The sequence below is a fragment of the Eublepharis macularius genome, chromosome 4 (assembly GCF_028583425.1).
Source record: "Eublepharis macularius isolate TG4126 chromosome 4, MPM_Emac_v1.0, whole genome shotgun sequence".
Taxonomy (NCBI): domain Eukaryota; kingdom Metazoa; phylum Chordata; class Lepidosauria; order Squamata; family Eublepharidae; genus Eublepharis; species Eublepharis macularius.
Genome location: NC_072793.1, coordinates 31202638 through 31219080, shown reverse-complemented (window position 1 = coordinate 31219080; position 16443 = coordinate 31202638). Strand labels below are relative to the sequence as shown.

At 44.2% G+C, this 16443-nt stretch overlaps 1 protein-coding gene across 1 annotated transcript in view; it reads left to right on the top strand.

The window, feature by feature from the left end:
• Positions 1-16443, top strand: part of GRIN2C (glutamate ionotropic receptor NMDA type subunit 2C) — a 70263-nt gene that overhangs the window by 16865 nt on the left and 36955 nt on the right. Inside the window, exons 4-6 of the mRNA XM_054976309.1 lie at positions 750-961; positions 9476-9638; positions 13104-13257. Of these exons, the coding sequence (XP_054832284.1) occupies positions 750-961; positions 9476-9638; positions 13104-13257 (529 nt within the window). The remainder of the gene's footprint in view (positions 1-749; positions 962-9475; positions 9639-13103; positions 13258-16443) is intronic.

Sequence of the window (16443 nt, the reverse complement as noted above, 5' to 3'; positions counted from 1 at the left end):
AAACAATTCCAGAGCCAGCCTACAAGCTTTCTGGAAAGGGCATGCGTCAGCTGTTGGCTGCAATTTTCTAGTATCCAGGGCTACGAAAGAGGTAGCAGATGGGAAGCAGTAGACCTGGGGTTAGCGGCAACCTAGGGTGCATTCTGCCTAGTGGCTGGCACTGGACAAATGTCACAAAACCAAGGAAAATCTCATCACCCATTGCTCCGCTTTAAACCTAAATTCTTTCTGCCTGGGGTTATAGCCAGTTTATGTTCAATTTCTGTAAATATTGTATCTAGCCAATTTCTGCTGGGTCCTTTTATAACCCAGCAGGTTCAAAGCTAATATCACAAAATCTTTTTTTTCTTTTTCAGCAAAATTGAGCTTTATCTGCTAAAAACCAATTGCAGAAGGAGCTCGCGTCCTAAAATTGTCTTCATTCAATCAGAGGAATAGAAACAAAACATCTGTCATACATGTCTGGACAAAACAGACTGAATGTAAACTGTCCCAGATTGCCCATTGGCGTATTATTATTGAATTGTGTGGCAAATGGTTGTTGATGATGACTGTCTGGCAGTTGCAGGTGTTTTTATCTGGACTGGGCAAAGGTGGCCAGCAGCGGCCCTAGTGTTCCAAGCTTTATACTGGCTTCCTGCAGCCTTCTGGGCACATTTCACAGTGCTGGTTTTCTTTGACCTATAAAGCCACAAGGAGGGCGTTTCTCATGGGGTTTTACAGCATCTCTATTCTCCACTACTGTCCAGGTGGGAAAATGGGAGAATGGAATCATCCAAATGAACTATCCAGTGTGGCCACGCTATGGATCTTTCCTGCAGCCTATGGCAGACAATCACCACCTCACAGTGGCTACCCTTGAGGAGAGGCCTTTCGTGATTGTGGAGAACACAGATCCAAACACAGGAGTGTGCATCCGCAATACTGTCCCCTGCCGGAAGCAGACCAACTACACCGAGAGGTAAATGAGGGCATGGGTAGAAAGTCAATGTTAGCACAGGCTCATTACTGTCTTCATATTAAGGGTCTCGTGTCTCTCACCTGGCATGTCTATAGGAATCATCAAAGAGAGAAGACATCAAGATAGTCAAGACAGACAGACAAAGGCTGCTCTTGTAGCTTGAACTCTAGGATCTGGGAGAGCCGGATCTTTCTGAAATTCACCAAATTTAAAAAGGCTACTTCTTAAACAAGATGTTCATTGCAGTAAGGCAGGGGTGGGCAAATTGCGGCCCGCGGGCCACATGCGGCCCACTACAGAGTTTTTTTGTGGCCCACCAAGACAGTCAGAAAAATCTGCCTTGAACCGAGATTTCCTTCCCGTGCTCAACCGAAGATTCGTTTCGTATTTTCCACTAGGACGGCTACGTCAATACGCATGCGCAGTGTAGATATGCGCTTTTCCGGTTGATCTGGTTAATTTCAATTTTGTCTTTGCAACAGTAAACTGATTCTAAAATTAAATGTGCTTGCAGCTATAGATGATATGAAATTAGCACAATAAATAAATTGAATAAAGCTACCACTATTTTATTTCATTTATATTTATTGATTTTTATGATACAATTTATACCTTTTCTGAAAAGCAAAGTTAACGAATGAATGCAATCATTTTAAAAGATGCAGCCCTCCGCTAACCTCCGCTCCCACAAAGTGGCCCCCGAGCCAAAACAATTGCCCACCCCTGCAGTAAGGTGTTCATTGCAACAGGATGAGACACTTCATATGGCAGACCCAATAGTATGGGGGTATCCTGGTATTTATTATATCAGCATTTGCTACAGAAAACACATAATGTTCAGGTGGCAGACATATATCTTTAAACACCCACAGACATGCACTTGAGAAGCCCCGTCAGCTCAGGCTTCTCCAACCAGGTACATGGATAGCTCAAAGTGAGGCTGTAATATGAGGACTGTGGTGCTGGGGGGCAAGGACTAATCTTCCTCTCTGTGCTTCCTCTATCAAATTTACTCTCATCCAAACGTCATTTTCCCTACCCCACAGCCATCAGAATATGGGGAAGGGGGAGGGAGTTTCTGTTAGGGAAATAGTGTGAGGGGAAGGGTTCTTTCCTCCCCTAGCACCCAGCTCCACTTCCCAACGTTTCTTTTTAGCCTGATAGAAAACATCCAGCAATCTGTTGGTTGATCTCCCACATGATGTGTAGCTTGCCCTTTATTTGCCAGTTTTAAGGAATGGCAGGTTTGCAGCCATAGAATCCTGTCCAGACCCCAGAAGCAAGGCTTAAACCTATTAAATTTACTGGGTTCGCTGCCCTTTGGGTGGAGATTGATCTATCGTAAAATCTGGATCCACAGGGAATAGCACACCTGTGAACTAAGTGCAATTCCCCAAGGGAAGTGACAGACATGCCTACCGCTGAGCTGAATGCTAGCTTGTCAGTCAGTCTGCTTCCGGCTGTGTGTGCATCACTGATGCCCCCTCCTCCTGCTAGAGAAATGGAGCCCCCCCCCGCCAGAAATCTCCCAGGAGACTCTGCTGCTGACCTGAAAGTTACTCTTCATCACTGTAAAACAAACAAACAAACTTGGGAGACTCTGGCATGAAAATGCTGAATTAAAATTTATCAAGAAATTTTACTCCCTGAATAAAGACGAGGCATTACAAGTGTTAGCTTAGCAAAACTAGGGAGACTCTGTTATCACCAAATCCAACATTATAACCACTATGCCACAAATACAATTCTGCCAGCTAAGGATATTCTTTGAATGCTGGTGAAGTGGGCTCTAGACAACAAATATTTATGCTGCGATAAATTTGTTAGTCTTTGATGGCAACAAGGATCCTTTCGGGGGGGGGGGGGTTAAAGACAGTGCACGTAGGTCTAAAATGGCCCTTTTCTTTGGGGACCTGTGTGAAGAGAGTGGAACAAACGTGATATGATGCTGCCTTTTTTTAAAAAAAAATCATTTTCAGTTAACTTACAGAAGCAAACAAATAAGGACATTGCACTCCCCACTTTTGATGGAGTTCATCTGACCCTTGCAGACGCGATTAAGAGCCTAGGGGTTATACTGGATCCAGTGCTGCTGCTAGAAAAACAAGTTAAGGCAGCTGCAAAAAATGCCTTTTACGATCTCACTGTAGCCTGGAAGATGGCTTCTTACCTAGACATGGCCGACCTGGCCACCTGGATCCATGCTATTGTAACATCAAGATTTGACTATTGTAATGCACTTTACATAGGTCTCCCATCCCAATTAACTAGAAGACTCCAATCAGTGCAAAACACTGCAGCGCGACTGCTATAGGAGTGAGCAGGAGCATGAACACCACCCCCATTCTGCAGTCACTCCATTGGCTACCTATAAGCTACGATGCTCGGTTCAAGGTATTAGTTATCACATACAAAGCTCTTCATGGCCTTGGCCTGGCATACCTACGGGACCGCCTCCCTCCCTATGTTCCTCCATAGCAACTTCACTCGTCTGAACAGGGTCTCCTACAGGTGCCACCCTGCACATGGGCAAAATCAACAACAGTCCATACACATGCTTTCTCTATGGTGTCCCTTACCCTGTGGAACAGCCTGCTCGAGGAGGTCAGGAGAGCCCCCACTCTCCTATCTTTTCGCAAATGATGCAAAACCAAATTATTCGAAAAGGCTCTTGTATTGTAGGGAGAGGCTCTCAGATGCTTCGCTAATGACTTAAGGACCGTAGACTTCATCACTATGTTGGGTTACGTACTGTTGTCTTAAATATGTGCTCCTATGAGCTACTTGTGCTTAATGTGGTCTAATGTCAGCCCTAAAATTGCCTATGTTCTGTTTCAGCATTTCTTCAACTATGTATTGGATTCTTACTAATGCTATGACTTTGTGTTTGTGTTTATTTACCCTATGGCATTGTTTATGGAAACGTCCTTGAAATTTACTGTGCTGGTCTCACACTGTGTAATCCGCCTTGAGTCTCAGTGAGAAAGGCAGACTATAAATGACATAAATAAAAGTCAGTGAATAAAACTACATTACAAAGGTTTGTAGAAGGCAAACAGAAACATCCCATATTTTCTCATTCTAGGACACAATAAACAATAGCCGATGTTTTGCAAATAGATCAGTGTCTCATAAATTACTCCCTTTGGATCTCTTATCTGACTTCCCTAGTGTCTGTTGCATGTTGTAGTGTGTGTGTGTGTGGGGGGGGGGAAGCTATGAGACAATCTCTGAATTTTCCCCAGTTGGAGGAAGCAGCAGGAGTTGCAGCAGATAGGTGAGTTCAGGCAGGAAACCCTATGAGAACCAGCACGGCATACTGGCTAGAGTGTCGGATTAGGATCTGAGAGATCCAGGTTTGAATCTTCACTCTGCCCTGGAAGCTTGCTGGCTGACTTTTGGCCAGTTACTCTGACCCTCAGCCTAACTTACCTAACAGGATAGTTGTTGAGAGGTTAATATAGAGGAGGAGGTTGTAAGATGCTTTGGGTCCCTGTTGGAGAGAGAAGGTATAAATGACTGAGAGCCAAGCTACAAGTGACGCCTTACACAGGTTGGACTCTCGTCAGCTTCCCTCAAGTTTTTATGGGAAATGTAGGCGTCCTGGTTTTACAGCTTGGCTCTCCATTACAGCTGTGTCAGGCATCACGTGTAGCTTGGCTCTAAATAAATCAGCATGATGCATAGTGGGGAGAGGCAAGACCATTGTTCAGTTCACTGGTATGTTCTTCTTTCAACTCCACTTCAAAGCTAGTGGGAAGCTGTTGTGAAGCCTTTTCTTACATCAGGCCAGTCTTGCCCCTTGTTGGGATTGATTGTGTGATATGATATACTGTCTTGTCAGTGCCCTACAAAGAAAATGAGAATTTGCCACAGGCTCAGATCCAGAGAAGTGTGTTCCTCAAAAAGAGACCCAAAACCCCTCTCACAATGGAATCACATCTTGGAGCCGGAAAACTAAAGCTAATTGTCACATTTTCATTTGCATCGCACAACTGATTGAGTTTGCATAAAAATTCCACAGACATAATGGATGATAGGTCCCGGTTGGTGGAATAGTTGCCGTTAGTTTGCAGTGCCATTTTCTCCCTTCCCAGGGTGACACTCTAAGTGGAAGTTGTCTTGATTTATGAAAATGATTATCAGTCAATGGAGATCTGTTTTTTCCCCTCTGAAGGATTTAGCAGGGAAAATGTGTGCACTGACAAAGACAGAAGTTAGCTGTAAGAAAGAATTGATGGCACAGTTCACTGGTTGAATCTTGGGGCTAGCCAGGGTTTTTTTGTATTTCAGGCAGAGCTTGTGGGTCTTTAAAAACTGCTAGATGGGAGGACATTTGGCAAGTAAAGCTTTTCCCATTGCTACATGTGGGATACTTTTGGCCTTCTGAATTTCTGCTTGCCTTACTTCTGTCAAAGGGACAGGAGCCCTGGGAAAGAGAACGAAGGTGGCAGTCGTAAATGATAAAGAATCACAGCCAAAAAAAGGCTTCTTCCAAAACAGCAAGGAGTTTGCAGCAGGGTTTTCAGTCAGGGATGAAATACTGTTCACATGCTGACAGGTGGATGACTCGGATGCTCTGTGAAATGTCTCTGTCCTGTATGTAGACTTGAAGCTCCTGACACAGAGAGAAGCCCCTGAAAGAGAGTGCTCATTTACCGTTCTGTGTCTATAAATGGAGCATTTTCCCAACAGGCCTACAGATGAGCTAGCCCATCAATTATACTTCCAGGGCGGAATATGTGTGGTGACCCAGCTGGCAGCTTCAAGGCTGTGGCAGCTCGGTGGAGTCAGCTAGCCAGAAAGGTGGTCATGGCAATCAGCCTGCAACATGCCCCTGTTGGGACCCAACCTGGAAAGTTGTGCCCGGAGTTATTAATCACCTCCCCATGGCTGACCTCTGCCGCTGGCTGCTCAAGGTTACGTCCGCTAACCTGCTGGGGAAAGAAACAGTAACTTTCTTCTCTTAAATAAATGTTGGTTGAAACCTGGCAGAATAGATGTCCTGCCATTCCAGGTAGAAAAATTCTGAAGATACCTTCCAAAGGGCTACAATAGGGAACAGCCGGTCTAATTAGCTGGAAGTAGAGATGTCTCCAAATCCATCTTTTGGTTGCGCGAAGTCTCCTAACTTATAGCCTTAACATTGATAAAGTATTGAATTCCACGTAAAATAAACTGAGGGGCTTTCTGGGTTCCTTCTGAGCTTGGATACCATTTTCTTCCTAAGAGCCCCAAGGAAAGCTTACTTAAAGGAGGCTTTTTGCTACTGGAAGAGTTCATGGATGAGCAACAATTCACCAAGTGGTAACTTACAACAGTATACATCTAAGTACTTTGCAAAGTCTAAAAAAAGGGGCTGCCAAAGAATGCAACAACTATTGGACTATTGTGTTAATTTCCCATGCAAGCAAAGTGATGCTCAAAGTTCTACAGCAAAGACTCTTACCATATATGGAACAAGAAATGCTAGATGTTCAAACTGGATTCAGAAAAGGAAGAGGTGCTAGAGATCACACTGCAAATTTACAATGGCTAATGGAACATACCAGGGAATTTCAGAAGAAAATCAGCCTGTGTTTTATAGATTACAGCAAAGCTTTTGACTGTGTGGATCATGAAGAGCTACGGAGAGTATTAAAAGAGATGGGGGTGCCACAACATCTGATTGTTTTAATGTGCAACTGTACAAGAGGCTGTCAAAACAGAGTTTGGGGAAACAATGGTTTCCAAGTGGCAAAGGTGTCAGACAAGGATGCATATTATCTCCCTACTTGTTCAACCTCTATGCAGAGCATATCATAAGGAAAGCGGGATGAGATCTAGAAGAAGGCGGAGTGAAAATTGGTGGAAGGAACATTAACAATTTGAGATATGCAGATAACACCACACTACTGGCAGAAAATAGTAAAGACTTGAAACGACCTCTGATGAAGGTTAAAGGAGAAAGTGTGAAAGCAGGATTACAGCTGAACATCAAGAAGACAAAAGACTGCTGAGGAATTATACAATTTTAAAGTTGACCATGAGGAAATTTAAATTGTTCAAGATTTTCTATTACTTGGCTCAATCATCAACCGAAGGGAGATTGCAATGAAGAAATCAGAAAAAGTTTGAGACTTGGAAGAGCAGCTGTGAGGGAACTAGAAAAGATCCTTAGAGATAAAGATGTCTCTCTGGGGACCAAGATCAAGATAATCCAAACTATGGTATTTTCCATTACTTTGTACTGATGTGAAAGTTGAATGGAGAGGAAAGCTGACAGGAAGAAAATTGATTCATTTGAAATGTGGTGCTGGAGGAGAGGTCTGCAGATACAATGGATGGCCAAAAAGACGAATAAGTGGGTACTAGATCAAATCAAGCCTGAATTCTCCCTGGAAGCTAAAATGACAAGACTAAGGCTATCGTACTTTGATCACATCGTGAGAAGACAAGATTCTCTGGAAAAGTCAATAATGCTAGGAAAAATGGAAGGCAGTAGGAAAAGAGGAAGACCTAAAACGAGATGGCTTGACTCAATAAAAGAAGCCACATCCTCCAATTTGCAGGATCTGAGCAAATCTGTTAATGATAGGGCGTTTTGGAGGTCTTTCATTCATAGGGTCGCCATAGGTTGGAGGCGACTTGATGGCACATAACACATAGACACACACACACACACACACACACACACACTTTGCAAGGCAACGATGAATATATGCAGCTGCTTTATACTGAAATAGACCACTGATCCATCTAGCTATGTATCATCTGCTTTGGCTTGGCTCCCCGGTATCTCAGGCAGTAAAAGATCTTCCCCAACGCTTTCTGTCCTTTAAACTGAAGATGCCAGGGACTGAACTCAGGGCTTTCAGTATGCAGAGTACGTGCTCTGCCTTTGAGCCATAGCCCCTCCCAATGGCTGCCAAACATCCTGGCTAAAAGCTGTTGAGAGTCTTTACCACTCCTTTGCCTTCCTGGAGTTCTGATCAGACATCAAAGTGTGGTAAAGTTCTCTTCACCACTTACCAGGATGTGTTGACCTGTATGTGGCTTATCATGTGTCAACTTGCACACCATGGTGAATAGTCATTTTAGAAGGGTTTTGTCCATATTGGAGGTGGCAGTGGCAGCAGCGGAAACTCCATGTCCCTCCCATGAGCCCCAGGAAGGGAAGAAGGAGAACGTGGGAGCGTGGACCAGTGAGAAGCTAACAAACTGATGTATCTAGCCCAGAGATGTGAAATGGCTTGCAGATAATGAAACTTTGGTATCTGATACGGGATGGCATTTTTAGCATCACTAGTTTGAAAGTGGAGCTTGAAGAGTTTTTTTTTTATTTACCTGAAGCTTGATCATTTAGCTGCCGAGTGAACAGCTGTGGAGATGGAGTTCCTGTGGGAAAGGAGGTCCACTGAAAAGCCCTTGTCTCTGTAACTGGCTTCCTCATCTCTGAATGCCGGGCACACTGAGCAGGACCTGATGGACAAGCTTATGGGGGAGCAATTAGTCCTTGAAAGAGCCTGGTCCCAAATTGTTTGGGCCTTTAAAGGCAATAAAGCACTTTGAATTGTGCCCAGAAGTGAACAGGCAGCTCTTTCAAAGCTGGCAAGAGACGTTCTCAGTAACGTGTGTGAGGAAAATGTGGGAATTAGAATGAGCGTAGCTAATGGACCCAAGCAACTAAATGTCTGCATTTTGCTCTTTAGAAGTACCAAGCGTGAGTTCTCTGTCTGTTGGTCTCCCAGTTCCCCCCTCCCAGTGACAATGGCCACGTGCAGTGCAGCTAGGATATTGTGTTTCAGAATGTCACAAATGTTTGGAGGGCAATAGAAGAAAAGGGGCACACTGTCAACTGGCGTGTGGGGGAGCTTTTGTATGTGGGGGGCTGTCTGCTGTAATGGCTGTCACGCATAAGGAGATGCCCAAGAGGCACAGTAAAGGGAGCCATCTCAGCCACCCTGGTGTGTTGATTGTCACTGATTAAGTGATGTATCTCGTTTACAGGAACACACTGCGTCCTATGCATTGGACAGGCTCTGTTATTCAGTGCCGCACTGATTTGTAGTTGATTCTCAGGACGGTTGGTCTTTTACAAAGAAAGTTGCGATACAAAACTGTCACGTCAGAATGACTTTGCATTATAACCACCGGAAGCAGAGCAATGGAGCCAGTAGCCCTAACTTTGTATACCGTAGAGGTTAGTATCAGACGAGGATCTGGATGAGTCAGGCTTGACTTTGGTCCAGTCAAACTTTCTCAGCCTAACTTACCTCACAGGGTTGTTGTGAGGATAAAATGGAGGAGAGGAGACTGAGGTAAGCTGCTTCGGGTCCCCAGTGTGGAAAAAGGTGGTGTATAAATGTAAATAAATAGTGTTGTTGCTTCTGTGTATTCAAGAGTCTAGGGATTTAGATGGAGAATGCCCCACAACCAAAGTGGTGGAATGGCCCCAACATGACAGTTTGGGGGAGGGGAGAGACAAAGGACTAACCAGCATTTCTGTGTGTGATTTTAACATCTTCCTTTCAGTGGTGATGATCCACCCTATACCAAACTCTGCTGCAAAGGGTTCTGCATTGATATTTTAAAGAAGCTGGCCAAGACAGTGAAGTTCTCCTATGACCTCTACCTGGTGACAAATGGGAAACATGGAAAGAAAGTTGATGGTTTTTGGAATGGCATGATTGGTGAGGTAAGGGGATGAATATGAACACAGGAAGCTGTTTTGTATCGAGTCCAACCATTGGTCCGTGTTCCTCCGTATTGTCTGTAACTGGCAGCAATCCTCCAAGGTCTCAAGCAGGGCATCTAGCCAACTCCAGCTTAGGAAATTCCTGGAGATTTGGCAGTGGTTCCTGGGGAGGGCTGAGTCTGGGCTGAGGGCGGAGCTCAGCAGGAATTTACACCCTGCGCTGGAATGCCCAGGACAAAGGTAAGTTCTTCCAAATCCTCCCCTTTCTCCTACCAAAATTCAAGTTTCAAATTTAAATTTCCCTCCACATATTGCTTTCCTCCATTTTTGTCCCTCTCCTTATATCACTTGTAGACTTCCATATGCATGTGTTCTGTATGTCTCTGATCCTAAGTATTTGCGCTGTTATAAATGGCTGCTATCCAGTTATGTTCTGCTCATCCTAAAAAACCCTCTTAAAATCCTGTTCAAGGTTTTCTCAGTGTTAAGGAGAAAAGTGAAAACCCATAGGACATCAGTCAACAGTAGTCCCACCCCCTCTCAGTCCCCAAAGGACCTCTGTGCTTTAATGTCATTACATTTTCAATTAGTTTCTCTATGGTATACTATAGGATAATCAGAAGTCCTAGAGCATCCACCCACTGTAGCCACTCTAGGACATCTGCTTCTCCTCTGAAGCTGCCATTTCCTCCAGAGGAACTGATCTCTGTAATCTGTAGATCTGCTGTAATCCCAGGAGAACTCCACACTCTACCTTGAGGTTGATAACCACAAGGGAGACATTCCAAGTACTTCTGCTTGCAAGTTTTTAAGCACATGTGCCAAGGTTACTTTACTCTCCCATCCTCCCCAGGTTTGCCACAAGGACTTTCAATGAGATGAGCCTTGTGAATTCTGTGTAATTTCTCAGGTGTACCTGGGCCTGATTTGATTTGGGACGGTGGAGCGCACGTGCCAATTTGCCAGGCTGGGTAGTGGACTAATGCCTTTTCTCAGCCTTGCCATTCGTTTGACTCGACTGTATTCATTCTCTCTCAAGCAACTTATTTCTTAGTCCATTCCACTCTGTGCCTGTGGCTACTGTATGTAGAACCATATGGGTTTATAGGTTAAAGATGTTTGGGTGTAGAGAGCTGTGAGTATGGACTAGGTGATGTTGCTGTCTCTTCCAGTCCTGCAGATCTATTACCTTCTGATTTGTAACTTAAGGAGGATCAGGTTTTCCTGAGGGATGGGACGATAATATTTAAACATTTCTCCAGACTCCACTTTGGAGTGCTTCTGCTGCTTTGCATCAGCCTAGAAAGGAGCCAGAAATCCATCGAAACTGGCTGCTGTGGATGTGTCTTAAACTGCCGTGAGTCATCGGAGGGAGCATGTTGGCAAATATGGTGAAGCCTCCTTGAGAGAGAATGCAGAGCTAGGCTTGTCATCATGCGGGGGGGGGGGGCATTAGATGTGCAATCCTGAGTCTGAACTGAATACTTATTATCTAAGCAACTGTCAGAAACAGGAATTATTTTTGTACCAGGGTGTCAGGCTATTAAAATATCCAGTAAGAGAGGAAATGATAAGACTTCTGCAAATATTCTTTATGAATATTGCTAGACTCCAGACTTGGGGAGAGGGGGATCCTATGGTAGACACATTTAGTAAACTGAGGCAAAAAAAATTACTGCAACCCTGATCCTAACCTCCTTCTGCCACTGCCAGTGGCCAGACCCATGGAAAGGAGGGTCAGCTGTCCAAAACTCCCATATGCAGGACTGGCATGAGGAGTTGGCTCTTGGCTGGCAGTGGAGCCATCTTCCTTTCCTTGTGCCTTTCCTGTCCACTCTCAATAGGATATAGGAGATCATCCAAAAACCCCTGTTACATTTCATGGGCTTCTGGGGCAATTTTATGAGCACTGTGAGAATGACATTTGAGCCAATGGAGCATAGTTCTTTTCTGTTCCTTATAGCCTAGCAGGCATCAGTGAGGTTTAACAGAACATGCACATGTGTGCATGCAAGAAAGAGGAGGTGATGTCCTGGGTGGAGGCAACAGAAGGCATCTTTTCCAGTGGCCCCTCAAACCCTTGCATGGGTAGTGGGTGCAGGAAGGGAAGGAGTGGGTGGAGTGGAGGACCTGGAGATTTTTAAAATACATTCTTCAGAATACAATTTCAAAAACAGAATTGCAGGATCCCCCAAGCTGAACTTGAATGTTGTGACTTTGAAATGGGGCATAATTTTCATCTGTTCCTCCACCACCCAGCCTTGCCTCAGCACTCTGCTTCCCTGCCACCACCGGTTAGGCTTGATGCTTTTGTGCTCTTGTCATCAGCCAAGCCCTGCCTCCTTCCCCCATCTCATTGATTAGCACGGCTGTATTCTGGGAACCTGAACCTCTGTGTTGTAGAATTCATTCCAAGGGCTGTAACTGATTCCAGTGGGGAAGCCATACGTGAGTCTGTCACAGCAGAACCAAAAAGGAGACTCGTGACACAAAAGCTTCCATGTCAGTAACTCTGTTAGCCTTTAAAGGGTCACAAGGCTCCCATTTTGGTTTTATGCCCATGTCTGATTCAGTCCTCTGATTGGTGGCCTCAGCTCCCGTCGTTCTGGGAAACTGAAACTAAGCCTGATGGAACTCATCATTACCCTGCATGGTCCCAAAAGCTTAATTGAGTTGTGGGGAACACACAAAACCTTGATACAGTTCATGGCAACAGTCACTTCTTCTCCCTTAATAGTTGCAAGAGTGGAACAAAATATAATTAGGTCTGAGAAACTGCCTGTGATAGTCCTAAGGGAAAGCAATGCTAAAAAGATTGTATTTTTAATAGGCACAAAGGGAAAAGATGACAGCACTAGCCATATTTTTTTTAAAAAAACTTATACATATAGCATTAGCATGTCAGGGAGAGGGTTTTAGCCTGGCTGCTCCCTTGGCCCCCTATAAATTCAGGGTTTTAAAAAAATAAATAAAAATAAATGAAGATATCAATCAATAGCATGTGATTCGTTCCTTACAAGATAGCCCCCTGTCTCCATTGCCTCATACAGGATGCATCCCAGATTCAGCATTCCGTCACAAACATCCCTGAGCATTTGTGCTGGAATGCTTAAAATATAATCTGTGCTGAATCATGAAGATGGACACAGCCAGTTAATGTGGGCTGATGTAGCTAGGAACCAGCAAGAGCAGCTATACACATAGAATACAAGCATGTCAGGGAGGCTGCTAGGCTTTCTCCTTGACGTACTAGCTTTCTGTGGGCTAAGAGGATTGTTTAAATATGGGTGATAATTTCATATGGATAGTTCTTCAGTCTCTTCCATTTGCTAAGTGACTCAGAATGGGACAAGGAAGGGCTCAAGATGCACAGAACTAGACCTGTTGTGTTTCTCGGGAGGGGGGGGGTGCATGTGGGTTTATGTGCATAATTTCATACTTTGTTTTTCTCCACCCCTGCCCCAGGTGTATTACAAGCGAGCCGACATGGCCATTGGGTCGCTCACCATCAATGAGGAGCGCTCACAAATAGTAGATTTCTCTGTGCCCTTTGTGGAGACTGGCATCAGTGTCATGGTGGCAAGAAGCAACGGGACTGTCTCACCCTCTGCTTTTCTAGGTATGGCCAACCCGACTAAAGATATGTTGAAATGAGAATGAATGTTGAGTGCTGAGTTTTAGCAAGAAGGATGTTGGCTTATTTTCCAGGAAAATTCCAATTCCTATGTACTAGTGACAACGGAGGAGTTTTAATTCACATACAGTGTACTTACACACACAATTAAGACTCTACCAAATACGCTCCAGTTCCTATTTTCAAGTTGAAAATAGACACCTTTAGGACTTGGAAATATTTCCCCCCAATATATTGCAAATAATCTGTATTTTGTCCTGTGTGGTGCCATTATTTCCCCTGATGGCTGCTGTTTTGAGTCCATTTGTGCTGATTGCCTTTGTCTTTCTCTTTCCTAAATTAGTGACTTGGGAAATTCCACCCAATCAGGGATCACACAATGAATGAGATGACATCACAGTGCTGTGTAGCCAGTCAGATTTGCTTGTGTGATGACATCACTGAGAACAAGTGAAGTCATTGAGAGCGAGGGCAGGAAAGGGCAATGTAAATGAATAAGTAGACGTTTTTGCAAGAAGAGCCCTAAATTATCAACGAATAGACTTTGTCAATGAAAATCTTTGTGAAAAACCATGAATAGTTTTGATTTAGCTCTAACCACAACGAAATATGAGGTGTCAGAAAGGTGGGCAATTGATAAAGAGATTCAGTGGTAGTTAGGGATATAAAGGAATTGATTGAGAAAACAAAGATGGTGCTTGGCTTGAGATGCTGGTGGGAAAAAAAGAAAGACCAAGGTTAATAGCAGATGTAAAAAAAGGTGAGTATGAAAAGAATATTTTGCAGCTTGCTCTGGAAATTGGCAATAGAAGTCATGTAGATGGAAATATTAAAGGGAAAGGGTATCAGGAAAGGCTGACAGCAAAAGATATAATCAGAGGCATGGTTACAAGCTATTCCCCTTACTGCACAAAGATAGCAGGGCTTGGAAGAGGCAGAGCTGTCAAGATATATGATATTCATTACATTCCCCTTATCTGCTACATGAGCTTATCCCATCAGCGAAGGAAACTCGCTTACCTTCGCTTGATTTGCTCTTAACAAATTCATGCTGAACACTAGCAGTCACCCCATGTAGGTCTAGATACTTGGAAATGAATGGTTTCATTGTTTGTTCTAATAACTTCCCTAGCATATAAATTAAATTAAAGAGGTCATTATTTCTCAGATATCCCTTCTCCTTTTGTAAAACGTTTTTGCTCTTCTCCAGTGGTGATTCACACCTTTCAAAGTTGGCCGATAGAACAAGTGGTCCAGTGAAACTGTAGCATCTCCTTTCTTGGAGCTTCTAAAGATGAGATTGTCTCCATGGACAGTCTTTTTATTCTTGAGATCCATGGGAATCTTTTTATTCTTGAGAGCTGGACTAGAGCAACTGGTCTGCGATTCTGTGCCTGGATTAGCACAGAACATTCTGTGTTTCATATGAGAACTGCATGTATCCTGTGTGGTTAAGGAATCTCTGCAAGCACTCTTCTGTGTGGTTTCTGCATGGGGCTTTTGCCCCATGTGGCCAGCAGGATGCCCCCACATTTGGGGGAGCCTCCATGACAGGCTCATTCAAAGACTGTCCTACGGGGCTCCTTTGACTTTCCCTTTTAAAATGGAGCAAAGGAAAAACCTGTTTTGTTATGACTTTAAAGGGGCAATGGCAGTGGGCAGAGATGCATGGGTCCAACCTTCCACCAAGGAGCCTTCCTCCAGCCTAAGGAAGCTTCCTTCAGTTTAAATAGCTCTTCCTCCTTAGGTTGGAGAAAAGCTTCAAACTTTGCTCAGTGGAGAGGTAGGATAATGGGTAAGATCCTGCACAGAGCCTGTGTGTAGAAGCAACACCCACAGCCGATCCATGTAGGGGGTGAAGCTAAGGTCAGCCTTCAAAATAGCCCTTTAATGTGTGTGTCTCTGACCATGGGTCAGCTGTGAAGGGGAATAGGGGGGTTGCCCACCGATGTGTATGAGTGCACGATTGTAGTCACCTTGTTGCAAATCACGAGAGGAAGGGGTGGAGGTGGGGACAGGGGCATGTGGGGGGCCATTCCTGCCTGCTTCTGTCCTGTTCGCTGCTGCTTCCGTAGCAGAGGCACCTTTTCATGCCTTTGTAGGGAATGCCCTTAGTGAAGAATGCTTACAGGCAAGATTGCATCAAAAGGCCTGATTGTGCCTTGATCAGTTAAAACCAGCCAAGTCTGTTCATGGAGATAATGCCAGCATTCACCTGAGCACTTCCTCTCTTGCTTCTGTACCCACTATATTCCTCTTGTTCTGTGAAAGCCAATTGATATTTCTAACCCTGTGATTTCCCCAACTTTGTCGGTGACTGACAATGTGAAATAATAGAGGCCACACAGACACGCCGTGGTCCCTACAGGCAAAAGAGACACTGGAAAGCCAGAGAATGGGGAGGTTTCATCGGTGTTTTTATAGAGCACTTCATGCTACTTGGACAAAACATACTGTTGGATTAAAATTTATGGCTGCACTTATTCATCATGACTGATAGCTGTTCCATTGTATCTGCCTGGCTGGACTCTCTGTCAATTGCCAAATGCATCAATCACATTGTGACATCCTGATTTTGAAAAGATACCAAGTAGGAGGCAGCACATAGGGTTAAGCTTTTATGCAGGCTCAACAATGTTTGTCACGTAAGCTTTCATTTTGATTGTGGGCCAGTAAATTTGCTTGGCACTCCCTCTGGTACTCAGTGCTGAATGCTTCGCTGTGGTTAAAACTTCAGTATTTCCAAGAATTCAAAACTTTTCGGGCTATTTTACTTTAAGGGAGCTATCCTAGACAGGCCTACTGTACAGAAGTACAGTGTTCTTTAATAGGGCTTACTCTCAGGAAACTGTCTTTAGGATCGCAGCCTAAGTCATGCAGGCAGAAACATTTTTAAAAGCCCTGTGTCACACAGTCATACTCATGTTCTATTACACATGGCACCTGGTGATGTTGCCTTTTGGGGGGCAATTTGCATGCTATTTATAGGACTCTGAAGTTGCAGAGGCAAAGGGCCAAGGTACAGAAACTCAAATACAAGAGCAACCATGGAGTAGCGGTTAGAGTGTCAGGGCCAAACTAGAGGTGACAGCATCCCTGGGTCAAACCTAGAGCTGGCTCCATTTTAAAAGCTAAGAAGGCAATTTGAAAAATGCTGCAAGGGAATAATCC